Here is a 26,991-nt window from a genome sequence, read left to right as displayed (position 1 = left end):
CATCAGACTTTCTCTCTTTTTACTCTACAGCTCGGTCAGACCTTTGAGGATACCAAAAGGCCTTGCTTTAGTTTTTGGTTGTTGTTAACACTAACATTCCATTGCCTGAAATAATGCCTGGGACACATGCCTAAGTTTATGTTAGTTTGTTATGGCTGCCATAAAAAGTACCATAGACTGGGTGGCTTAAACAACAGAAATTTATTTTCTCACAATTCTGAAGGCTAAAATTCTGAGATCAAGGTATTGGGAGGGTTGTCAGGTTATGAGACCTCTCTTCCTGGTTTATAGATGGCATCTTCTCTTTGTGTCCTCACATGTATCTGTGTCCTGACCTCCCCTTCCTATAAGGATGCCAGTCATGTTAGATAATTGCTCACTATAGTAACCTCATTTTAACTTAATTACCTCTCCAAAGACCCTATCTCCAACTAGCCAGATAGCTTGAATAGGACTGCAGCATAAAAACTTTGTGGGACACAATTCAGTCTATAATAAGATCTTCATTGAATACTAGAAGCCTGATGCACAAAATTCGTGCAAGAGTAGGCCTTCCTTCTCCCAGCTGCCAGCACCGGCTTCCCTTCCAGTACTCAGACCTGGGCTTCCTCGGAGCCCCAGTTTCATCCAGAAGGTCATCTGGAAGGACATCCAGTCTAATTAGCATATTACCCTTTTATTATTATAGATTTGCTGAATGAACCCATTGAAGAACTTTTCTGAATATTTGAAATAGTTTCTAATCCAGATGACATTTAAAAAATAACAAGTAACTCACCCTGGCCAGTGTGGCTCAGTTAGTTGGAGCATTGTCCCATATGCCGAAAGGTCTTGGGTTCGATTCTAGGTCAGGTCTCAACCTAGGTTGAGGGTTTGATCCCCAGTTGGGGTGTGTCCTAGAGGCAACCAATTCATGTTTCTCACATCGATGTTTCTCTGTCTCCCTTCATCTCTCTAAAAAAATCAATAAGCATATCTTCAGATGAGGATTTTAAAAGAGTACACAAGTAACTTAATTTGACTGTAGCATGAGGCACATGAAAGGAAAACATAAGAGATAAGAGTTAGCCCTAGCCAGTTTGGCTCGGTGAATAGAGTGTCGGCCTGCGGACTGAAGGGCCGTAGGTTCGATTCTCCTCAAGGGCATGTACCATGGTTGCAGCACATCCCCAGTAGGGGGTGTGCAGGAGGCAGCTAATCAATGTTTCTATCTCATTGATGTTTCTAACTCTCTATCTCTCTCCCTTCCTCCCTGTAAAAAATCAATAAAATATATTTTTTTAAAAAAAAGAGATAAGAGTTAAATTTTTAATATTTATACCAAATTAAAATAAATTTTAAAATTAGATAAAGTGGAAGAGGGAAGAAGAAATGTTATGTGTGCTGAACTCCTTATGTTTAAAAGGGATGCCAATAGATCTACTTCTTCATGTTCATAAATTTAAAAAAATAACTTTAAGTTTATCGTTCAGAGCTAATAATAAAGGAAGTAAGAATAGGTTGAACTTTGAAGAATAGGATTCAGGGGGCCTATCACCTTGTATATACTTCTCTATCATTTGGAGGGAAATTATACACAAGAATGCATATTGCTGTGATAATTTTAAAAAAGAAAAACAGAAAAGTGGGTTTTGGCCATGGTAGACTTTCAATCACTCTACGATATACTTTATTCTTTAGTTTTAAAGCCTCACAATGCAAACTCACATTGTTTGACATTGCTCCCCAGGCTCAGTCTTCAACTATAGGTTCCACAACAGCGATTACCAGGAGGATGACCGGATGGGGTAGGATGGGAGTGGCTGACATGTGAGTGGACATGGGGCAAATGATAAGAAACATCTCAGTAACTGATCATGTCTCAAACAGCTCTGGTCTCTGACTTGCCCACAGTCCTTGCAAAGGAAATTGCAAGGTCTGTCCAATATCTTGATAAACCTTGCTTAGTCACCAGCTTTCAATCCAGCTCCTTCACACATCTCCTGATTTAGAGGACAGAGACGTGTCTCTGGCATCACTCAATCCCAGAAAGACTCTCCCCTTCAGCACAGGTCAGCTCTCCACCTCAGGCCAGAAGAATGGAAGAAAGGTAAGAATATATACCCAGAACTGACTTATGTCCAAAGCCAGTTATGGTTTTTGCTCTAAGTTCCCATCCCCATGGTTCCCAGGCTCTACATGCAGGGGTCCTGGTGCCTCCTTCAGGGAAAAGCAGGAGACATGAAGCTCTCCTCTAGTGTCTTTGGGTGCAACAACTCTGACTGTTGGAGATGCAAATGGGTCAACCAGAACCTTTCTCTCTTCTGATCCATCTCCCCATAGGCTCCCCTTCATTCCAACCATTCAAATCTGGTGTCATGGAGAGAACTCTGCCTCAAATATTAATTTATGGAGCAAAGTAAAATGTGAGCATTGCTTCCCAAGTCGGAACTGTTGTTAACCCAGATTTCACTTTTTTCCTTTTTTCCCTCTTCTCTTGTGGATATGGCAGAGTACCAGGAGTAAAAGCCCAAACTGGGGTAAATGGGGAGTGTTCCATGAGGGACTATTGAGCGGGTTTAAAGGAAGGTGACAATGCATGGTGAAGCACCCTTAGGTAAGCAATAGAGGGGCACTGTTTCCACCCCAAGGCTTAAAGGGACCCAGGAAAGAGCAAGCGCACAGATAGAGCAGAGCCATAATCATAGCAGCAGCAATAGGAAGGACCACCAGCCAGGAGGAGGAGCAGGCCCAGGCCAACACACTGCCCAGAGGGAGAGAGCCAGGACATGAAAAGGCCAAATCTCTTTTTCCCTGCCCTCCAGTCTCCTAATAGCAACCAGAAATCAGAAGGACAGGATCTCGCTGATGAGATACTATCATTACCAGGAAAACCCCTGGGTGGGCTCAGGCTGCCTGTCACTGTCCAATAACGAAAGCAGGGTTGAATTATATAAGGTGTATATTGAGAAGGCTAGCCAACCAAGAAGACAGGGTGCTTACAAGCATTCAAATCCTGTCTTACAGCAAGGTGCAGGGGACAGGATTATAAAGGGGAAAGGACCAGGGTGAGGCTGGGAATGGAATGCAGTTACGTGCAGCCCTGGAGGTCTGCAGACATCAGCTATTGTCCTTTAGTCATCAGGAGATGAGATGATGTTGATGAGCTGACATACTGTGCCACTTTGAGCCCACTTCACACAACCATCATCACACCTGCCCTAGCAAGAGATCACATTCCCTTCGTGTCCCTAAAGCATGGTCTTTCTCCTTGGTGGATGGGCCCGTTAGTCATGAGGGTGGACTGTGGTCATCTCTGCTCTTCCTGACTTTGTGCAGCTGAGGGGGAAACTCCGGCTCAGGACAGAACTAATACTTGGGTCCAGAGCCCTCTCCTGGTCTCTCAGATTCTATCCCAGACATTGAGCTCCTTCTTCAGAACATTCTGGGGACATGACATCGCCTCTGGACAGTGAGTGGGAGCTGTAATGGGCGGGCATGATGGGACTACAGAATATCCCCATGTCAGCAGCAGGTTTGTGTTGCAGTAGAGCAAGCCCAGGCTCTAGAGTCAGAGAGAGAACTGGGTTTGAATCCAGGTCCAGGACTCCAAGGCTGGGCCTTCCATAGTATCTTAACCTCTGGACCCTCCTTTCCTGGCTCTGTAACACAGGACAGCAATAGCCCACAGCATGATGGCTCTGAGAATCATTGATCGTACCAGTGCCCAAGTCTTGTTTTCTTCCAGGGTCACCACTGCAGGGCTTGAGAGCACAAATATGACTGACACAGCCTGGGGAACCCAGCTCACACCAACCAATGGAAGTGACCAGGCTCTTTCTAACTGGAACAAAGCGAACCTGACCTCAGCTGTGCTGGTGGTCACCGTGGCCCTGGTGGGACTGGCAGGGAACTCGGTGGTGCTCTGGCTCCTGAGCTTCCGCATGCGCAGGAATGCCTTCTCTGTCTACATCCTCAACCTGGCAGGGGCCGACTTCCTCTTCCTCTGCTGCCGGATTATACAGAGTCTAGGTTTCGTTTTCAACTTTCATTTTCTCATTAGCGTAATTGACACATTTCTCTCACCTGTGTCAACCTTTGCCTACATCTCAGGCCTGAGCTTTCTCAGCGCCATCAGCACAGAGCGCTGCCTGTCTGTCCTGTGGCCCATCTGGTACCGCTGCCGCCGCCCCAGACACATGTCCACCGTCATGTGTGTCCTGCTGTGGTCCCTGTCCTTGCTGCTGAGCATCCTGGAAGGGAACTACTGTGGCTTCCTGAGTAGGATTATGCATTATTTTTGGTGTCCAGCGTTGGATTTCATCACTGCGGCGTGGCTGATTTTGTTGTTTGTGCTTCTCTCTGGGTCCAGCCTGGCCCTGATGACCAGACTGCTGTGTGGCTCCCACCGGGTGCCGCCCACCAGGCTCTACATGACCGTCATGATCACCGTGCTGTTCTTCCTCCTCTGCGGCCTGCCCTTCGGCATCTACTGGTTCATCATAGTCTGGTTTCCAAATGAATCTAGTGTCCACTTTCATGTTCTCATGATGGTAGTACTTCTGTCCTGTGTCAACAGCTGTGCCAACCCCATCATTTACTTCTTGGTTGGCTCCTTCAGGCAGCGATGGTGGAAGCGGAGACACACCCTGAGGCTGGTTCTCCAGAGGGCTCTGCAGGACACTCCTGAGGTGGATGAACCTGGAGAAAGCCTTCCTGGGGGAACCCTGGCCATGTCGGGAAGCCGTCTGGGGCAGAGATGAGAGCCTCTGTCCTGATCAGTCTGGACTAACTTTGAGACTCACTGCTGCCCTGCCAGGTGTGGAAAGTATCTAGTCTTCTCTCAGCCTCAGCCTCAGAATGTGTCAGTGATCCCGCAATCTCTTCAAATAGGCTGTTTCTAATCTGGCTGCTCTAGTTTTTCTCATTAGTCTGAAAAGTATGCCTTGCCACCATTCCTGACATTACCATTAAATTTCTCATGTAATCATCCTCTGAATTTATTTATTGAATGCTTTTTCTTTACAAGTGGATCTGGAAAGTCTTCTTGAAATACTTGGCCTTGAACTGATAACTATAATTTACCTAGTAAGTACCCTATGTCACATTAGCCAGCCACACCAACCCTTTAAGACAGGCAAGGAGAGATAAACAGGAACTGGAAAAATAGAAATGGGAAAAGAGGCAATTTATAGTGTTATCCTATCTAATAATAGACAAACATGGTAATTGACCATACCTTCACTACACCTCCCATTCGCTAATCAGCATGATATCCAAATTAACCGCCAACAAAGATGGCGGCTAATTTGCATACTGCAGGCAGGGCGGGACACCGAGACCCAGGAGCCACCTTTTCTGCGGCCAGTGTTCATGATCATGATCGGAAAGCCAGGCTGCAGGCAAGGCAGCCCCATGGAACCCAGGAGCCCGTCAGTTAGGTCTGCAGGGGAAGCAGCAATCAAGCTATGGGAGGGGGGCGGGGGGAATGGAACAAGCTACAGGAACAGCTCTGGGCAGAGACTAAAGACTTCCACTGGAACAAGGAGCCAAGAGCTGCTTGGGGGCTCAGGCCTGTGGGAAAGCAGGCACCGTGAGCTGGTGATCCCAACGGCCTGATAGCGTTGGAGGTGGTGTTGGGACTGGGGACTGGCAAGCGGGCAGAAGATGGCACTGATTGGGCCAATTGCTATGATGCCCACAGCAGCCAGCCAACTGCCTGATCAGGGGGTGGGGCCAGCAGCCAACCTCACAACCCCTCCCCCCTGCTGGCCTTCCCCTGATCAGACTCTCCCATCCCAATCAAGAGCAGGGCCCACAGAGCCTGGACCCTTCCTGGCAGCCCCGAGTCCCTGGGGCTGAGAATTCTGATGGCCCTGCCCAGAGAGCAGAGGTGCCTGAGGGCAGGGACAGGGAGCACAGGCCTCCAGGGAGCACTGCAGAGTTGGCAATGAGAGGAGAGGGCTTGTGAAGGGGGAGAAGGTGAAGCCAGTGGACATCAGCCCAGAATCCAGCCCTTCCCCTCCAGAGGCAGCAGGACCTAAACCCAGAACCCCAGCCCGAATTGGAAGAGCCTGAGGGAGCTTCAGGAAGCTCTATGCAAAGCTGCACATTGAGAACGAGAGACTTCGTGAGGCCCTGACCCAGACTACGCTGCGGCTGGAGCAGCTCAAGGTGGAGCAGGAGCACACCATGCAGAGGCAAGAGCACTTTGCAGAGAGGCCGCCATCCTGGAGCTGGCGAGATTTGAGTGCAGGGCCCTGGAGTGCAAGGCTGCTGAACTGGAAGAGGAGCTGAAGGGCCTGTCCAACCTCCAAGCTGACAACCAGCGCCTAAGGATGAGAATGTGACCCTGATCTGCGTCATCAGCAAACTGCCCAAGTGACCCCAGAGGACTTGCCCCTGCACCCGAATTTATACAGCTGCTTTTGCCACATGCACCCCTTCCCTGTGTGAACACGAGTAACAGGGCTGTCGAGGAGTCTCTGAGAAGCCATACCCTCCCTTGAGATCTCCAGGTTAGGAGGGGAGGACAGAGCCCCCAGGAGCCAAAGGGGCCATCTGAGGCCAGGATGGAGACAGGAGGCTGAGCCAGTTAGGGGAACCAGGGCTACAGGCAGGACCAGAAAGGAACTGAGTACCAGGAAGTGCCAGGACCAGTAGCCAGGACCAGAGTGGTCACCCAGAGGTCCCCTCTCATGTGTGCTGCCACCAGTCACCCCTCCAGCCCCTGAGCAGGGATCCTAGAATGTGCCAAGCATCCCTCCGGCCTGGGCCAGGTGAGCCTGTATATAGGGTCCGTGTGCAATAGGGAGGGACGTCTTCTATTTTTTGCTGCCCCTTCCCCATCGCTGTCCCGGGCAGGGGGAGAAGGTATTTTTCAGACATAGCACAGGCACCACAAGTAAAAGTTGTGAAGTTGCCAAAAAAATAAAAAGAGCAGGCCGGCCGGCCAAACACCCCCTCTCTTCCCACCACCCTCTGCCCCCCTGGCCAGCCCTGCCCTTGATCAACCTGCCCCACCACAATAGGCCCACAGCCCCTCCCCGTGGCTGTCCACCCCTGATTGCACCCCCTCAACCCCAAGAGGGGGCAGGGATGGGCAGCCAACCTCCTGCAGCCTCTCCCCAGGCTGGCCCCAACCCTTATACCCCCACCCCAATAGGGGACAGGGCCAGCCAGCCAATCTCCTGCAGCCCCTCCCCTTGCCCAGCCCCACCCCAGGTTGCCCCCACCCCAATCAGGTGCAGGGCTGGTTGGCCAACCACCATGGCTCCTCCCCAGGCCACTGGCTCCGATCGCCATCCCCCACCCCAGCCCACCGACCACAGCCCCTCCCCATGGCCAGCCCCACCCCCAATCGGCCCCCCAACCCCAATCAGGCTGGCGAGGAGTGGCAGTTGGGAGCAATCAGGCTGGTTTCAGGGGGTAGTTGGGGGCAGACAGGCTGGGGGGGGGCAGGCCGACAGTTGGGGGAGATCAAGCTGGCAGACAGAGTGGTTAGGGGCAATCAGATAGGCAGGCAGGTGAGTGGTTAGGAACCAGCGGTCCCGAATTGTGAGAGGGATGTCCGACTGCTGGTACAGGATCAGGCCTAAACCAGCAGTCTGACATCCCCCAAGGAGTCCCAGATTGGAGAGGGTGCAGGCCAGGCTGAGGGAACCCCTCCCCCCCCCCCAGTGCACGAATTTCGTGCACCGGGCCTCTAGTCCTAGCTAATAAAGTGGGAATATGCATCCTCAGGGTCCCGGCTGGGGTGCTGCGAGGGCCCCGGCAGGTTCTGAGATGATTGAGACACAGGAAGACATCTACGTGGACTCCACTGAAACTGACCAGGGGGTACAGGAGCAGGTGCGTTTCTATGACACCCGCAGGCTCGGGATGAGGAGGAGCTGCTGCGGCACTGCTTCTCCTGCACCGACGGCTACGTCCTGGTCTACAGCACAGACAGCCGGGAGTCCTTTCAGCATGTGGAGCTGCTCAAGAAGGAAATCGACAAATCCAAGGACAAGAAGGAGGTCACCATCGTGGTCTTTGGCAATAAATGAGACCTGCAGGAGCAGCGGCGTGTGGACCCAGACGTGGCTCAGCATTGGGCCAAGTCGGAGAAGGTGAAGCTGTGGGAGGTGTCTGTGGCTGACCACCACTCCCTCCTGGAGCCCTTCGTCTACCTGGCCAGCAAGATGACCCAGCCCCAGAGCAAGTCCGCCTTCCCCCTCAGAGGTAAGAACAAGGGCAATGGCTCCTTGGATGGCTGAAGAGCTGCCATCCCTTCTTCACCTCCCCAACCCCAGGCCAGCTTCTGGGGCTTTGGAAGATGGGTTGAAGGGAAAGGAAAGTCCCACTAGGGCAGGCAGCTGGGCTGTTCCGGGCTCGGGCCACTTTGGCTCCCTCCAAACTCCGGGAAGTGCAAATAATCTAGGTTAGTGCCCCCAATCTCTCCCTCCACCCCAGCTTCCATCCTATCTGCCCCTCTGTGACCTGGGGCAGATGTGGGTCAGGGTCCCTCCCCCCTGCCCTGGTTGGGAAGCAGAGCTGCCCCACAGAAGTGCCACGTCTAGGGTCTGGTTCTGATCATGGGTCCCATACCTCTGGGCTTCTGCCACACACACACAAACACTTATGGCACCAGCCTGAATTCCAGGGGAAGGGCGTCCAGGTATCGTGTATGCGTGTGCATCCTGGTGTTAGGGGTGCCTCCTCACCCAGCACCCTGACCTTGTTCCCATCTGTACCGTGGCTGGAAGAAGCCAGCCTCCTAGGAAGTGTGATTTTCTACTTGACCTCCTGCCCTAATTGTTTCACTTCCTCTTCCTGCTTCATTGGTTGAGGTGGAATGGTATGATGACTGGGCTGATTCACCAAGGGGCTTTGTTACCCAGCAAGGCTTTTTCTTTCTGGGCTTTCGTTTCCTTATCTGTACAGTGACAGGAGTTACTTAGATGGCCTTCCAGATCCTTTCCAGCCCTATGACTTTATAATGCTCCTGGCTTCGGGCTAGCTCACTGTCCCTTTGTTTCTTCTCCCTCCTCAAGGTGCTATGCCTACCTTACCGGCCCTGGAGGCTGGGACTCTGCTCTCCGACAACCGCCAGGGGGCAGGAGTGCACTATCTACTCTAGTTGCCAGAATGGCTGCTTAGTGCCCACTGGGGAACTTCACACCCCTGGGGGCTGGTCTTCACTCCTTCCTGTGGTTGTTTTCAGCTATTAGCTGGACTTTATTTATAAATTACCTGTTATAAGTTAGTATGCTGCCATGGTGAAGGCTGGACAAGGTGCTCCTCTAGCCCTTCTTACCTCATGCCTCAGCAGAACAAGGCAAACAGTAGTAACTTCTCAGGAGCAGACAGATCTGTTGGGGCTCAGAAGGATGGTTACACTCTCAACATGCTGTAAGGTGAGCTCATGACCCACAACTTCCTGGGCCCGCTTCGTGCTTCTCTCTGGGCTTCTGATGGGCACCGCTACCATAGGTGAGCCCTATAGCCGGGCCACCTCCAGTGCATGCCCCTTCCCAAAACAGGGAGGTGAGCAAGGGCAGGCGGTCCCAGGCTGGGCAAGTCAAGTTAGGGCATATACAGGCTCAGGCTTAAAGTTCATTTATTGATGCATTGGACACAATAAAACCACAACTGTTATAAAAATAAAAATAAAAGTGGGAATATGCTAATTGACTCTCACGCCATCACAAAGATGGTGGCACCCACAGCCAATAAGGAGGGAATATGCTAATTGACTGTCCTGCCCTCAAAGATGGCGGTGCCCACTGCCACAAGATGGCTGGCAGAGGAGGGCAGTTGTGGGTGATCAGGCCAGTAGGGGAGGGAAGTTAGGGGTAACCGGACCAGCAGGGGAGGCCAGTCAGGGGCGAGCAGGCCAGCAAGGGAGGGCAGTTAGGAGTGACCAGGCCAGCAGGGGAGGGCAGTTTGGGGGGACCAGGCCAGTGGGGAGGGCAATTGGGGGGGGGGGACAAGGCCAGCAGGGGAGGACAGTGTAGGGCAACCATGCTGGCAGGGGAGGGCAATTTGGAATGACTGGGCCAGTGGGGGAGGGCAGTTGGGGACCACAGGGCCGGCAGGGGAGGGCAGTTGGAGGAGACCAGGCTGGCAGGTGAGGGCAATTGGGGGCGATAGGGCCGGCCGGGTAGTGGTAAGGAGATGATCAGGCAGGCAAGCAGAAGTGGTTAGGAGCAATCAGGCAGGCAGGCAGCCAACGGTTGGGAGTCAGCAGTCCCGGATTGTGAGAGGGATGTCCAACTGCTGGCAGTCAGACATCCCCTGAGGGGTCCCAGATTGGAGAGGGTGCAGGCTGGGCTGAGGGACACCGCCTCCCCCCCACCCCCCAGTGCACGAACTTCATGCACCAGGCCTCTAGTTGTTTCTAAAAGTACAAAGGTTGTTTAGAAAATGGTGACCAGTGTGCAAATAAGTTTCATTCCCTGTGACACCCCAAATATATGATCACTAGATGCCCGGTGCACAAATTTGTGCATGGGTGGCATCACCTCGGCCTGGCTGATGATCAAGGCCAGCCATAGGAGGTTGGCTATGGGAGTTCACTGACCACCAGGTGGCAGCTCCTGTATTGAAAGTCTGCCCCCTGGTGGTCAGTGTGCATCATAGCAACCTGCAGACCGGTCATTGGGTCGTTTAGGCTTTTCTATATATAGACTAGAGACCCAGTGCACAACATTTGTGCACTTGGGGCGGGGGGATGGGGGTTCCCTCAGCCCAGCCTGTGCCCTCTCGCAGTCTGGGACACCTCGGGAGATAATGACCTGCTGGCTTAGGCCTGCTCCTGGGTGGCAGAGGGCAGGCCCAATCCCTAGGTGCAGCCCCTGGTCTGGCTCAGAGCAGGGCCGATTGGGTGGTTGGGGTACCGCCCCCTGTCACACTCAAGGCAGGGTCGATGGGGAGGTTGCGGCGCCACCCCCTGTCATGCACAGAGCAGGGCCCATCAGGGGGTTGGGGCTCCATACCCTGTCACGCACAGAGCAGGGTCAATCAGGGGGTTGGGGTGCTGGCCCCTGTCATGCACAGAGCAGGGTCAATCAGGGGGTTGGGGGGCTGCTCTCTGTCACGCACCGAGCAGGGGCCATCAGGGGGCTTGGGGCTCTGTACCCTGTCACGCACAGAGCAGGGTCAATCAGGGGGTTGGGGAGCTCCCCCCGTCACGCACAGAGCAGGGAAGATAGGGGAGTTGGGGCACCGCCCCTGCCACACACAGCGCAGGGCGGATCAGAGGTTTGGGGCGCTGCCACTCTCACACTCAGGGCAGGGCCGATGGGGAGGTTATGGCTCTACCCCATCACACACAGAGCAGGGGCCATGGGGGGAATTGGGGCACTGCCCTCTATCACCCACAGAACAGGGCCCATCAGGGGTTTGGGGCACCGCCACTCTCACACTCAAGGCAGGGCCGGTGGGGAGGTTATGGCTCTACCCCATCGCACACAGAGCAGGGCCCATGGGGGTGGGGTTGCGCCGCACTCTGTCACACACAGAACAGGGCCGATCAGAGGGTTGGGGCACCGCATCCTGTCACACACAGAGCCACAGGGCAATCTGGGGGTTGGGGAGCTCCCCCATATCAGGCACAGAGCAGGGCTGATCAGGGGGTTGGGGCGCCTTCCCCTGTCAGGAACAGAGCAGGGCAGATAGGGAGGTTGTGGCCCCGCCCCCTGTCATACACAGCGCCGCAGGGCGATCAGGGGTTTGGGCGCTGCCCCCTGTCACGCTGATCCCGGTGCCTGGAGACCTCGCGGCTCCGCTGATCCTGGTGCTGGGAGGCATATTACCCTTTTACTATATAGGATAGAGGCCTGGTGCACGGGTGGGGGCCGGCTGGTTTGCCCTGAAGGGTGTCCTGGATCAGGGTGGGGGTCCCCACTGGGGTGCCTGGCCAGCCTGGGTGAGGAGATGATGGCTGTTTGCAGCTGGTCACACACCCTTCAGGGTGGGGGTCCCCACTGGGGTGCCTGGCCAGCCTGGGTGAGGGGCTGAGGGCTGTTTTCAGGCTGGCAGGTGACTGAAGCTCCCAACTGCTCCTTTTTTTCTTTTTTATTCTGGGCCAGCTTTAGCTCTGGCTCCAGCTCTGAGGCCTCTGCTGCTAAAAGCAGGTATCTGGTTTGTTTGGGTTCTACAATTGAAACACTGTATCAACTCCAGCTCTGAGATCCTGGCTGGCTGAAAGCAGGTTTCTGGGGTTTTGTTTAGCTTCTATATTTGTTAACAATGTTTCAAACTGCAAGCTCAGAAGCCGGCAAGGCAGGCGGGGAACGTTGGAGTCCTCCATCACTGAAGCAAGCAAGCCTCATGTTCGCTTCAAGCTGCCTGGCTGCTGGCCACCATCTTGGCTGGCAGTTAATTTGCATATCGCCCTGATTAGCCAATGGCAAGGGTAGCGGATGTATGGCTAATTACCATGTTTCTCTTTTATTAGATAGGATAGTTGCTAGATCTCTCTTAACACATTGTATGTGGGAAACGTATTTATACATTTTACGTTGACTGGTAGTAGTGCGGCGCAGGACACGTATTAATACATTTTTTACAGACGCGGTAGAATGCGGGTAACATATAAATACGTAAACTAAAGTTATCATAATTTTACTGAACGTTGCCATTTGCACAAAAAATTAGCAAAAATGGCCCGCGCCACCTGTTAGCGCACGATAAAAACTACCCGCAAACAATGTGTTAAAAAGGATCAGCCCAGCCCGTGTAGCTCTGTGTTTGGGTGTTGACCTATAAACCAGGAGGACACAGTTCAATTCCTGGTCTGGGCACATGCTCGGGTTGGAGTCTCAGTCCTCTATGGAGGCCATGCAGGAAGCAGCCAATCAATGATTCTCTCTCATCACTGATGTTTCTATTTCTCTCTCCCTCTCCTCTCCTCTCTCTGAAATCAATAAAAAAAAAAAAAATTTAATGGATCATTGGATGAAGTGCAGTGAGTAATGAGCCATGTCTCTTGTGGCCTTGAAGTGTCAGAAGTTGGCATAAGTTTTGCAAAGTGAGTTAGAGTCAACTCTACAATACTGTCAAGTCCAGACATCACCAGCAAGGCCACCCAAGCAGGACAAGCCAAAGAGGAAAGTCCTGCTCTCCTGACACTGACTCTAGGATATGTTCAACCCTACAGGGTCTGAAACCACATCTAGAAACAACAGGAGTTGGAACAAGGACAAGGGTTGGGGCAAGTGGGAAGCGAGAAACAAAAGAATGCACCCTCTTCTGGACGACAGTCTTTTTGCCTGCAAAGGGCCCCATGGGAGCAGGAGAGATGGTTCATCCTTCAATTAAACTCAATGTTTTATGCCTCATATAAAACTTCAACTCTAATTGTTTACAGCTTTGATATGGATGATGGCATAAGAGTTGGTAACCAGTTATCAGAAATCTCATATTTAAATTCTGCATGATATCTCCTACCTCTTTTGAAATGTAGTATCTATAGTATCTTGATATTTAGATATGAGCTGTTTTCACATCCTGTTATACATGTGCGAAAATAATGTGTATCAACTTCAGAAACTCTGAAGAGATCAGTGAGTGAAAGTTAGGCCTTTAGCTACAACTTCAAAATTTTATGTATTCATTTTTAAAGAGATATTGGAAGCAAATATGATAAAATTTAAAATATACTTAAATTTAATGGTGGTTGTGTGAATGCTTATTATATTATCTCATGGATTACATGCCTAGTTCACAATCTTCTTTCCAGCATAAACCTTGTTCTCATTCTTGGTAACCCCAATATGCATGTAGGTAGCAAATCCAACAAACTTCTCAATCTGATTAATTTTAGACCAACAAGTTGCAAAATTACTGCAGAGAGTTCCTGTCTGCCCATCACCCAGCCTCTGCCAATGGTGACATCTTACACAAATACAGAACATTTTCAAAACCAAGAAATTGACCTGGGTAGGATACAATTATTCGTACTACACATCTTACTCAGATCTCACCCAGTTTCACATGCACACATTTTTATTGTGCATAATTCTAGGACATTTTATCACACGTATAGATTCATGTAATGACAGCCACATTCAAGATTTGGAACTGTTTCTTTGTCACAAAAGAATCCTCTTGGGCAACTCTTTGTAGACACACCCAACCTGTGCCCCTTCCAAACTCTTGGCAACCACTGATCTCTTCTCCATCTCTATAATTTTGTCATTTCAAAAATGTTGTATAAATGGAATCATACAGTATTCAGCCTTTGAGTTTGACTTTTTTCATTCAGCACAATGACTTCAAGATCCATCCAAGTTGTTGCACGAATCAATAATTGTTCACTTTTAAAATTGCTGTGTCGTATTCTTTAGTATGGATGCATTACATTTTGTTTTACTATTCACAAGTGAAAGGACATTTGATTTGTTTCCAGTTTGATTATTATAAATAAAATTGCTATGAAATTCTGTATAGAGGTTTTCATGTGAACATAAGTTTACCATTCTCTAAAATAAATGCCAGGAATAATTACTGTTTTATATGGTGAGTATATGTACAAATTTGTAAGAAAATGCATAGTTTTTCGGCATGGTCATACCATTTTACTTTCCAACCAGCAATCTATGAGAGATCCAGTTTTCCTAAAGCTTTGTCAATATCTGAATGAATGGGTATTTTTTCATTTTAGCCATGCTAAGGAGTGTGTAATAGAATCTCATCGTGGTTTTAATTTTGTATTTCCCTAATGGCTAGGGGTACAAAACATATTTCATATATTTATTTGCCTTCCATGTATTTCCTTTGGTGAAGTGGCTATTCAAGTCTTTTGCCCTGGTTGAGTCCAACTCTCCATTAACTCCATACCTGTTTCCAGGGAGCTGAGTGTAACCAGAGAGCAACACAAAACCAATGGTTTCACTTTCAATCTATGCCTACAAACTACAAGTATCCACTTAGCTCTGCTGAGTCATCATGTACCTTTTCCATAACTACCCTCTCAATTTCCAAGGGAAACACTTCACTCCACCTCTCTCCTGAAACCCCCTCCTCACTCTTTTATCACTCTCAGATGCTGCCCTCCTGAGAATGTCCCCATCTCCCTACACCAAATCTGTCAGCCAAACTGCCTCTGTGCTCACTTCGCTGCCTTTCCTCTCAGGCCAGGGAAGAGCTCTGCATACTCCTACCCTAAACCATCCTTTCCACCTGCAGACAGGTTCCCACCCCTCTCCTCCACAGACACACTTATACAATTACTAGAGGCCCAGTGCATGAAATTCATGCAAGGGGAGGGAGGATGTCCCTCAGCCCGGCCTGCACCCTCTCCAATCTGGGACCCCTTGGGTGATGTCTTCTGCCAGTTTAGGCCCAATCCTTGTGTGATCGGGACTAAACCAGCAGTCAGACATCCCTCTCACAATCTGGGACTGATGGCTCCTAACCGTTTGTCTGCCTGCCTACCTGATCACCTCCTAACCCAGGGGTGGGCAAACTTTTTGACTTGAGGGCCACAATGGGTTCTTAAACTGGACCAGAGGGCCGGAACAAAAGCATGGATGGAGTGTTTGTGTGAACTAATATAAATTCAAAGTAAACGTCATTACATAAAAGGGTACGGTCTTTTTTTTTTTTTTTTAGTTTTATTCATTTCAAATGGGCTGGATCCAGCCCGCGGGCCGTAGTTTGCCCACGGCTCTCCTAACCACTCCCCTGCTGGCCCAATCGCCCCCAACTACCCTCCCCTGCTGACCCGATTGCCCCCAATTGCCCTCCCTTCCAGCCTGATTGCCCTCAACTGCCCTCCCCTGCCAGCCTGATGGCCCCCAACTGCCCTCCCCTGCTGACCTGGTCACCAACAACTGCCAAAAGTTTTAGTCTTTTATATTTCTGTGAGTAAAATATAACTCTATGTAATTTTAATTCTCATCTCTGTTATTATTACTTTGGTTTCTCTCCATATGTTTAAGAGCCATTTTTATTTTGAGAAGTTGTGAATTTATGACCTATAATCATTTTCTTATTGGCTTGTTAGATTTTGAATTATCATTTTACAGAAACTTTTACAAATAGAGGAATTAGTAATTTTTCTTTTATATGAGTTACCAATATTTCCCCAACTCATTTTTCATCTTTTGATTGTGATGGTTCATGCCATACCAAAAAAATTCTGTATGTTCTCATCCTTATTAATCTTTTCTTTAATGCTTTCTGAATTTTGTGCTACACTTTGAAAGCCTTTCCCAACACTGAGGGGAAAAAAAAACTTTCCTATGGTTTCTCCAGGTACTAATATAGTTTCATTATTTATTTTTAAGTATTTGGATTATATATGGATTTATCCTAATATCAGATGCCAAGTCAACTTTATTTATTTTACTTTGTAATATATTTCTATTGATTTCAGAGATAAAGGGAGAAAGAGAGAGATAGAAACATCAATGATGAGAGAGAATCATTGATTGGCTGCCTCCTGCATGCCCCACACTGAGGATCAAGCCCACAACCTGGGAATGTGCCCTGACTGAGAATCAAACATGACCTCCTGGTTCATAGGACAATGATCAAGCACTGAGCCACTCGGGCCAGGCCAACTTTAGTTTATTTTAGATGGCCACCAGTGATCCCAATTCCATTCACCAAATAGTTCACGTCACACCCACTACTTTAATATATTTTTTTTTGTCATATAATAAATTCTCATATGCATTTGGGTCTAATTCTGAGACTTTTGTTTCATTGATCAGTTTCCCTACATATGGTTTTCTGGATCCATCTCCTCCTCAACTTCTAATAAACAAACACCCCTTCAAACTTCTTCTCTTTTCAGTCTGAAGCTCAGTCAGACCTTTGAGGATAAGGTCCAAAAGGCTTGCTCCAGTTTATGGTTGTTAACACTGACATTCCATTGCCTGAAATAATGCTTAGGACACATGCCTAGGTCTATATTAGTTTGCTATGGCTGCCATAAAAAAGTACCACAGGCTGGGTGGCTTAAAAAACAGAAATTTATTTTCTCACAATTCTGAAGGCTAAAATTGGGAGGTTTGTCGGGTTCTGAGGCCTCTCTTCTTGGTTTATAGATGGCATCTTCTCTTTGTGTCCTCACATGTATCTGTGTCCTGACTTTCCCTTTTTATAAGGATGCCAGTCATGTTAGATAATTGCTTACTACAGTAAACTCATTTGAACTTAATTATCTCTCTAAAGACCCTAACTCCAACTAACCAGATAGCTTGAAATAGGACTTCAGCATATAAACTTTGGGGGACACAATTCAGTCTATAATTTTACAGAAGAGCAAAGAAATACAAGCACGCTTCCTAGAAAAAGGGAGGGACCCCATTTATTAACACTAGTGAACTCCGGGAATAACTTCCAAATCAGAGTGAAGTAACACGCAGAGGCTTCACTTTTTATAACCTTCTGGGGTCTTTGTCTTGAGGGAACTGGTCTTGCAAGGTGTGTCAGGCCATAAAAACTGTGAACAGCCAAAACCGGTTTGGCTCAGTGGATAGAGCCTCGGCCTGCGGACTGAAAGGTCCCAGGTTCGATTCCGGTCAAGGGCATATACCTTGTTTGCGGGCATATCCCCAGTAGGAGATGTGCAGGAGGCAGCTGATCGATGTTTCTCTCTCATCGATGTTTCTAAGTCTCAATCTCTCTCCCTTCCTCTCTGTAAAAAATCAATAAAATATATTTAAACAAACAAAAAACACAAAAAAACTGTGAACAATGCACTGCCCTGAGGTGGGGGGGAAGGTCATTATCGCTGGCCCCAGGACAGGTCATCAACACCTGGGGGCCTTCCTGTCAGCCCATGAAAGGGGGCGGAACCATATCTGCAAGACAAAGACCCCAGAAGGTTATAAAAAGGGAAGCTTCTGTGTGTTACTTCACACTGATTTGGAAATTATTCCCGGAGTCCACTAGTGTTAATAAACGGGGTCCCTCCCTTTCTCTAGGAAGCATGCTTGGTATTTCTTTGCTCTTCTGTAACATAATAAGATCTTTATTAAATACTAGAGGCCTGATGCACAAAATTCATGCAAGAGTAGGCCTTCCTTCTCCCAGCTGCCAGCACCAGCTCCCCTTCCAGCACTCAGACCCAGGCTTCCCTCAAAGCCCCAGCTTCAACCAGAAGGTCATCCAGAAGGGTGTCCAGTCTAATTAGCATATTATGCTTTTATTATTATAGATTTGCTGAATGAACCCATTAAAGAACTTTTCTGAGTATTTGAAATAGTTTCTAATCCAAATGACATTTTAAAAAATAACAAGTAACTCACCCTGGCCAGTGTGGCTCAGTTAGTTGGAGCATTGTCCCATATGCCAAAAGGTCTTGGGTTCAATTCTAGGTCAGGCCTCAACCTAGGTTGAGGGTTTGATCCCCAGTTGGGGTGTGTCCGAGAGGCAACCAATTGATGTTTCTCACATCGATGTTTCTCTGTCTCCCTTCATCTCTCTAAAAAAATCAATAAGCATAACTTCAGATGAGGATTTTAAAAGAGTACACGAGTAACTTAATTTGACTGTAGCATAGGCACATGAAAGGAAAACATAAGAGATAAGAGTTAAATTTTTAATATTTACACCAAATAAAAATATATTTTAAAGTTAGATAAAGTAGAAGAGGGAAGAAGAATGTTATGTGTGCTGAACTCCTTATGTTTAAAAGGGATGCCAATTGATCTACTTCTTAATGTTCATAAATTTAAAAAAATAACTTTAAGTTTATGGTTCAGAGCTAATAATAAAGGAAGTAAGAACAGGTTGAACTTCGAAGAATAGGATTCAGGGAGCCTGTCACCTTGTATATACTTCTCTATCATTTGGAGGGAAATTATACACAAGAATGCATATTGCTGTGATAATTAAAAAAAAAAAAAAAAAAAAAAAAACAAGAGAAGAGAGAAAACCAAGATGGCGGCATAGGTTAATGCCGGAGATTGCTGCCTCAAACAACCAATTCAAGGGTACACCTAAAAGACGGAATGGACATCATCCAGAACCACAGGAAGGCTGGCTGAGGGGAAATTCTACAACTAGAAGGAAAGAGAATATCATACCCATACTCAGAGGAGGCGCAGTGCTGAAGTGAAATACTCAGGTGCGGAGTGCATGCGGAACGGGCTGGAGGAGGAGGGCGCGGTTGTTGTTTTCAATCTGGAGGGAGTTTCAGACTCTGAGCTCCAGATCCGGGCGAGTCTCTAGGGACCCAGATTCAAACGGGAGAAGTGGGACTGTCTGGCTTCGGTCGGAATTCGAAGGCAGCTTTCTTTCCGAGGTTTGCAGCGGTTGCTGGGACTCTGTGAGGCAGAGCCCCTAGGGATGGAACTGAGAGCAGCCATAACTGCTTGCTCTGCCCGCCCTGTAGATCCCCGGGGACCCGCCCCGCCCAAGCCCTGCCCAGAGCCATTTGCCGGATAGCCTCAGGCAAACGCTAGATTAGCACCGCCCTAGAGATCCAGCACAGAAGCTCTCCCACTGCAGACACAGCTGACTCTCATAGCCACTTAGCCTGGAGGTCAAATCACCCCCGGTATTGCTGACCGACATCAAGGCTTAACTACAACAAGACTTCGAACAAAGACCACTAGGGGGTGCGCCAAGAAAAGATTAAAAAATGCGGAGACAAAGAAACAGGACGCAAATGTCAGAAATGGAAGATATAGAGCTCAAAACCACACTTTTAAGGTCTCTCAAGAACTGTCTAGAAGCTGCCAATAAACTTAGTAAGGCCCTCGAAAAGACTGGTGAGACCGCCGATAAATGTAGTGAGATCCTCAAGAAATCTAATGAGACCCTTGATATTGTGATAAAGAAACAACTAGAAATTAAGCATACACTGACTGAAATAAAGAATATTGTACAGACACCCAACAGCAGACCAGAGGAGCGTAAGAATCAAGTCAAAGATTCGAAATGCGAAGAAGCAAAAAACACCCAACTGGAAAAGCAAAATGAAAAAAGAATCCGAAAATACGAAGATAGTGTAAGGAGCCTCTGGGACAGCTTCAAGCGTACCAACATCAGAATTATAGGGGTGCCAGAAGATGAGAGAGACCAAGATATTGAAAACCTATTTGAAGAAATAATGACAGAGAACTTCCCCTACCTGGTGAAAGAAATAGACTTACAGGTCCAGGAAGCGCAGAGAACCCCATACAAAAGGAATCTAAAGAGGACCACACCAAGACACATCATAATTAAAATGCCAAGAGCAAAAGACAAAGAGAAAATCCTAAAAGCAGCAAGAGAAAGAAACTCAGTTACCTACAAGGGAGTACCCATACAACTGTCAGCTGATTTCTCAACAGAAACTTTGCAGGCCAGAAGGGAGTGGCAAGAAATATTCAAAGTGATGAATACCAAGAACCTACAACCAAGATTACTTTATCCAGCAAAGCTATCATTCAGAACTGAAGGTCAGATAAAGAGCTTCACAGATAAGGAAAAGCTAAAGGAGTTCATCACCACCAAACCAGTATTATATGAAATGCTGAACGGTATCCTTTAAGAAGAGGAAGAGGAAGAAAAAGGTAAAGATACAAATTATGAACAACAAACATGCATCTATCAACAAGTGAATCTAAGAATCAAGTGACCAAATAATCTGGTGATCATAATAGAATCAGGGACATAGAAAGGGAATGGACTGACTATTCTTGGGGGGGAAAGGGGTGTGGGAGATGCGGGAAGAGACTGGACAAAGATTGTGCACCTATGGATGAGGACAGTGGGTGGGGAGTGAGGGCGGAGGGTGGGGCGGGAACTGGGAGGAGGGGAGTTATGGGGGGGAAAAAGAGGAACAAATGTAATAATCTGAACAATAAAGATTTAATTTAAAAAAAAAAAAAAACAAGAAAAGTGGGTTTTGGCCATGGTGCACTTTCAATCGCTCTACGATATACTTTATTCTTTAGTTTTAAAGCCTCACAATGCAAACTCACATTGTTTGACATTGCTCCCCAGGCTCAGTCTTCAATTATAGGTTCCACAACAGCGATTACCAGGAGGATGACCGGATGGGGTAGGATGGGAGTGGCTGACATGTGAGTGGACATGGGGCAAATGATAAGAAACATCTCAGTAACTAATCATGCTCAAACAGCTCTGGTCTCTGACTTGCCCACAGTCCTTGCAAAGGAAATTGCAAGGTCTGTCCAATATCTTGATAAACCTTGCTTAGTCACCAGCTTTCAATCCAGCTCCTTCACACATCTCCTGATTTAGAGGACAGAGACGTGTCTCTGGCATCACTCAATCCCAGAAAGACTCTCCCCTTCAGCACAGGTCAGCTCTCCACCTCAGGCCAGAAGAATGGAAGAAAGGTAAGAATATATACCCAGAACTGACTTATGTCCAAAGCCAGTTATGGTTTTTGCTCTAAGTTCCCATCCCCATGGTTCCCAGGCTCTACATGCAGGGGTCCTGGTGCCTCCTTCAGGGAAAAGCAGGAGACATGAAGCTCTCCTCTAGTGTCTTTGGGTGCAACAACTCTGACTGTTGGAGATGCAAATGGGTCAACCAGAACCTTTCTCTCTTCTGATCCATCTCCCCATAGGCTCCCCTTCATTCCAACCATTCAAATCTGGTGTCATGGAGAGAACTCTGCCTCAAATATTAATTTATGGAGCAAAGTAAAATGTGAGCATTGCTTCCCAAGTTGGAACTGTTGTTAACCCAGATTTCACTTTTTTCCTTTTTTCCCTCTTCTCTTGTGGATATGGCAGAGTACCAGGAGTAAAAGCCCAAACTGGGGTAAATGGGGAGTGTTCCATGAGGGACTATTGAGCAGGTTTAAAGGAAGGTGACAATGCATGGTGAAGCACCCTTAGGTAAGCAATAGAGGGGCACTGTTTCCACCCCAAGGCTTAAAGGGACCCGGGAAAGAGCAAGGGCACAGATAGAGCAGAGCCATAATCATAGCAGCAGCAATAGGAAGGACCACCAGCCAGGAGGGGGAGCAGGCCCAGGCCAACACACTGCCCAGAGGGAGAGAGCCAGGAGATGAAAAGGCCAAACCTCTTTTTCCCTGCCCTCTAGTCTTCTGGTAGCTCCATTTAACCAGAAATCAGAAGGACAGGATCTCACTGATGAGATACCGTTACCAGGAAAACCCCTGGGTGGGCTCAGGCTGCCTGTCACTGTCCAATAACGAAAGCAGGGTTGAATTATATAAGGTGTATATTGAGAAGGCTAGCCAACCAAGAAGACAGGGTGCTTACAAGCATTCAAATCCTGTCTTACAGCAAGGTGCAGGGGACAGGATTATAAAGGGGAAAGGACCAGGGTGAGGCTGGGAATGGAATGCGGTTACGTGCATCCCTGGAGGTCTGCAGACATCAGCTATTGTCCTTTAGTCATCAGGAGATGAGATGGTGTTGATGAGCTGACATACTGAGCCACTTTGAGCCCAGTTCACGCAGCCATCCTCACACCTGCCCTAGCAAGAGATCACATTCCCTTCGTGTCCCTAAAGCATGGTCTTTCTCCTTGGTGGATGGGCCCGTTAGTCATGAGGGTGGACTGTGGTCATCTCTGCTCTTCCTAACTTTGTGCAGCTGAGGGGGAAACTCCAGCTCAGGACAGAACTAATACGTGGGTCCAGAGCCTCTCCTGGTCTCTCAGATTCTATCCCAGACATTGATCTCCTACTTCAGAACATTCTGGGGACATGACATCGCCTCCGGACAGTGAGTGGGAGCTGTGATGGGCGGGCATGGTGGGACTCCAGAATATCCCCATGTCAGCAGCAGGTTTGTGTAATGCAGTAGAGCAAGCCCAGGCTCTAGAGTCAGAGGGAGAACTGGGTTTGAATCCAGGTCCAGGACTCCAAGGCTGTGTGTCCTTCCATAAGTGTCTTAACCTCTGGACCCTCTGTAACACGGGACAGCAATAGCTCACAGCATGATGGCTCTGAGAATCATTGATAGTACCAGTGCCCAAGTCTTGTTTTCTTCCAGGGTCACCACTGCAGGGTTTGAGAGCACAAATATGACTGTCACAGCCTGGGGAACCCAGCTCACACCAACCAATGGAAGTGACCAGGCTCTTTCTAAATGTAACAAAGCCACCCTGACCCCAGCTGTGCTGGTCTTCACCGTGGCCCTGGTTGGACTGGCAGGGAATGGGGTGGTGCTCTGGCTGCTGGGCTTCCGCATGCGCAGGAACGCCTTCTCCGTCTACATCCTCAACCTGGCGGCGGCCGACTTCCTCTTCCTCTGCTGCCGGATTATATATTCCCTGTGGACATTCATCAGTAACTTCCATTCCAGGTGCATTTCCATCCCCTACATTTTCATCACTGTGTCAAACTTTGCCTACATCTCAGGCCTGAGCTTTCTCAGCGCCATCAGCACGGAGCGCTGCCTGTCTGTCCTGTGGCCATTCTGGTACCGCTCCCGCCGCCCCAGACACCTGTCACCCGTCACGTGTGCCCTGCTGTGGTCCCTGTCCCTGCTGCTGAGCATCCTGGAAGGGAACTACTGTGGCTTCCTGCTGAGGAAACGTGACCAAACTTGGTGCCAGGCGTTTGATTTCATCATAGCCGCGTGGCTGATTTTGTTGTTTGCGCTTCTCTCTGGGTCCAGCCTGGCCCTGCTGACCAGACTGTGTGGCTCCCAGCAGGTGCCCCTGACCAGGCTCTACGTGGTCATCCTGCTCACAGTGCTGGTCTTCCTCGTCTTCGGCCTACCCTATGGCTTCAAGTGGTTTCTGTGTTACTGGACTCAGACACTTTGCCGTAAAACGTTTTCCTATTTTCTTAGAAGGACTTGGCTCGTCCTGTCTAGTCTTAACAGCAGCGCCAACCCCATCATTTACTTTTTTGTCGGCTCCTTCAGGCAGCAGAGGCAGCTGCGGCAGACCCTCAAGTTGGTCCTGCAGAGGGCTTTGGAGGACATCACGGAGGTGAAGAAAAGTAGCAGAAGCCTTCCTCGGGAAACCAGGGACATTTCAGGGAGCAGTTTCACACAGTGATTCTCTACCAAGCAGGGTTCCATCAGAGAAGCAGTACTTATTATAGAGCTTTATATATTAACTAGAGGCCCAGTGCACGAAATTCGTGCATGGGGGGCGGGGCCCTCAGTCCCTCAGCCCAGCCTGCACCCTCTTGCAATCCGGGACCGCTTGCTCCTAACTGCTCGTCTGCCTGCCTGCCTGATCACCCCTAACCACTCTACCTGCTTGCCTGCCTGATCAGCCCTAACCACTCGCCTGCCTGCCTGATCACCCCTAACCAGTCTGCCTGCCTGCCTGATTGCCCCTTACCACTCACCTGCCTGCCAGATTGCCCCTAACCACCTCTGCCTCGGCCCCTGCCACTGCGCCTTTGTCCGGAAGGACATCCGGAATGACATCCAGAAGGTCCTTAGGCTGTCTGGTCTAATTAGCATATTATACTTTTATTATTATTGATAGTGTAAAATATAAACAGGGTGTCCCCAAAAATGTATACACACTTTAACAACTGATAGCTCAAATTTGAAAATGAAATGTATTTTAAGAAATGCTGCCTTTATAATTATTCAAAGCAGGTATATACATTGTGTATATAGTGATATATAGTATATAGATAATATATACATACACATGTATATGGTTAAACTGTCTCTATAAGGCTACTGTCTGTCTGATTCTAGAGCTTGAAGTATGCAGGGCGAACTAGAACCCAGGAGCCTGAGCAAAAACCCATGATAGCCGACCAGCATTCACATCAGTCTCTCCCAGTGCCCGCATTTTGATGATGTGAGAGTTCTGCAGGAGAAATTGGCTCCCTTCATCATGGAACTGAACACACACCTGGCCCGGGGTCAGAGACACTGAAGGCAGTTCCAAGGGAAGGTGAAACAGCTGCAGACTCAGCTGCTGCTGCCTCACACCAATGCGATGAGCGTGCATGAGCACCCTGGGGCCCTTGCACTGATCTTCCATGCATAGAAACAGTATGGCTGCTGCTTTATTTCCAATCACCAAATCTTCTGCAAATTGTCTCTTGATGCCTACCCTAACCGGAAACATACATGGAAGGAAAAAGAATTCTGGAAAACATAGTTAAGCCTAGCCAAGTTGTCACTTTCAAATCCATCACAGTCTACCCCTTGGCACCCATAAACACCCTATCAAACCATAATAAACTCAAAATAAAGCTAATAAAGGAAAGCCAACCTTCCTTTTAACATGATATACCTATTTCAGCCAGATGTGAAGTATACCAACCTTTCCCCTGAAAGAAGGTACATCTTTTCTTGTACTTCGGAACATTTGTGTATCTTTTTTTTTTTTTTTGAAGTGCCTGTTCAAGTCTGCTACCCACTTTTACTGGGTTGTCTATCTTTTTACATTGATTTGTTGGAGTCCTTTATATATTTTATATTAAATTCCTTTGTCAGATTTATGTGTTGCACATATTTTTTTTCCAAGTCTGGGATTTGCTTATTCATTTTTAAAGTATCTTTTGATAGGCAGAAGTTTTTGGTTCTTATGAAATCTAATTTATTAGTTTTCTTTTCTTTTATAATTAGTGCCTTATGCATTTTAAGAAATCTTTGCCTACTGCGAAGGAAACAAAGGTATTCTCCAATGTTTTCTTCTAACAGTATTATGACTTTTGCTCTTTATAAAAAAGTAAAATTACTTTTAGACGTATGAGACATTTCAAATCTCATTCATTTTTGTGCAGAGTGTGAGGTAGGGGTCAAGATTTATTTTTCCCCCCATACAGTTATCCAGTTGTTCGGCACATTGTTGAAAAGACATTTCCTCCTACTCCCCACCCCCATTAAATCATTTAGTCCTTGTGTCAGAAACTATGCTTATAAGCATGGGAATATTTCTGGACATTCTGATCTCTTCCATAAGTCTATTCCAGAAGTCAGCCTGTGGGCCAAATCCCACTAACTGCCTGCTTTTGTAAATAAAGTTTCATTGGAACATAGTCATGCCTGTTTGTTTATATTTTGTCTGTGACTGCTTTCATGCTACAACAGCAGGGTTGACGAGCTATAGTTTTGTGTTAAGTTTTAAAATCAGGTAGTGTATATCTTCTAACTTTGTTCTTCTTCTTCGGGATTTTTTAAGCTACCTCAGTCTTTTGCATTTGTATATAAATTTTAGAATAAACTTCTCAAACTGCTATAAAATTCCTGATGAGCCCTGGCAGGTGTGGCTCAATTGGTTGAGTGTTGTCCCGTGCACCAGGAGGTCACAGTTCAATTTCCAGTCTGGGCAAAGCCTGGGTTTCAGGCTCGATCTCCAGGAATGGGGGGTATGCAGGAAGCAGCTAATCAATGTTTCGCTCTGAAATTGGTATTTTTTTCTCTCTCTCCCTCTCCCCTCCTCTCTCTTTAAAAATCAATTTTTAAAAATCCTGATGAGCTCAGCCCTCATGGCTCAGTAGTTGAGCATCAACCTATGAACCAGAAGGTTCAATTCCTGGTCAGGGCACATGCTTGGGTTTTGGGCTCAATCCCCAGTGTGGGGCGTGGAGGAGGCAGCCAATCAATGATTCTCTCTCATCATTGATGTTTCTATCTCTTTCTCCCTCTCCCTTCTTCTCTGAAATCAATAAATATATATAGCCCTAACTGGTTTGGCTCAGTTGATAGAGCATTGGCCTGCGGACTGAAAGGTCCCAGGTTCGATTCCGGTCAAGGGCATGTACCTTGGCTGCGGGCACATCCCCAGTGGGGGGTGTGCAGAAGGCAGCCAATCGATGTTTCTCTCTCATCGATGTTTCTAACTCTCTATCCCTCTCCCTTCCTCTCTGTAAAAAATCAATAAAATATTTTTTTTTAAAAAATTTTTTAAGTATATATTTTTTAAATAGTAACGAAATTTTTACTGTGATTGTGTTGACTCTATTAATTAATTGGAGATAATAGACATCTTAGAATAAAGAGTCTTTGAATTCATAAACATTGTATATCTAGCTATGTATTTCAGTCTTCCTAAATTGTTCTCAGCAACTTTTTGTAGTTTCCATTTTCTAAGTCTTGCACACCTTTTGCCAAATTAGTATTTTATGTTTTCTGATGCTATTGTACACAA

At 47.9% G+C, this 26,991-nt stretch overlaps 2 protein-coding genes and 1 pseudogene across 2 annotated transcripts; all 3 read left to right on the top strand.

Moving 5' to 3' along the window:
- Positions 1 to 3,718: 3,718 nt before the first annotated feature.
- On the top strand, positions 3,719 to 5,033 carry LOC132241052 (mas-related G-protein coupled receptor member X2-like). The gene has a single exon (XM_059709119.1). The coding sequence runs from the start codon at positions 3,759 to 3,761 to the stop codon at positions 4,740 to 4,742; it is 984 nt and encodes a 327-aa protein (XP_059565102.1). The 5' UTR covers positions 3,719 to 3,758; the 3' UTR covers positions 4,743 to 5,033.
- Positions 5,034 to 7,761: 2,728 nt separating this feature from the next.
- Positions 7,762 to 9,624, top strand: LOC132241051 (NF-kappa-B inhibitor-interacting Ras-like protein 2; annotated as a pseudogene).
- An 11,525-nt stretch (positions 9,625 to 21,149) lies between these two features.
- Positions 21,150 to 24,303, top strand: LOC132241050 (mas-related G-protein coupled receptor member X2-like). Its single transcript, XM_059709118.1, has 2 exons — positions 21,150 to 21,272; positions 22,908 to 24,303. Exons 1-2 carry the CDS (start codon positions 21,262 to 21,264, stop codon positions 23,920 to 23,922), a joined length of 1,026 nt encoding a protein of 341 aa, XP_059565101.1. The 5' UTR covers positions 21,150 to 21,261; the 3' UTR covers positions 23,923 to 24,303.
- Positions 24,304 to 26,991: the final 2,688 nt, after the last annotated feature.

This window comes from Myotis daubentonii, chromosome 9 (assembly GCF_963259705.1).
Source record: "Myotis daubentonii chromosome 9, mMyoDau2.1, whole genome shotgun sequence".
Classification (NCBI taxonomy): domain Eukaryota; kingdom Metazoa; phylum Chordata; class Mammalia; order Chiroptera; family Vespertilionidae; genus Myotis; species Myotis daubentonii.
This window is presented reverse-complemented; position numbering and strand designations above follow the sequence as displayed.

Bases quoted from the DNA above. Each gene is read 5' to 3' on its own strand.
- LOC132241052 (XM_059709119.1), top strand. From the start codon at position 3,759: ATGACTGACACAGCCTGGGGAACCCAGCTCACACCAACCAATGGAAGT.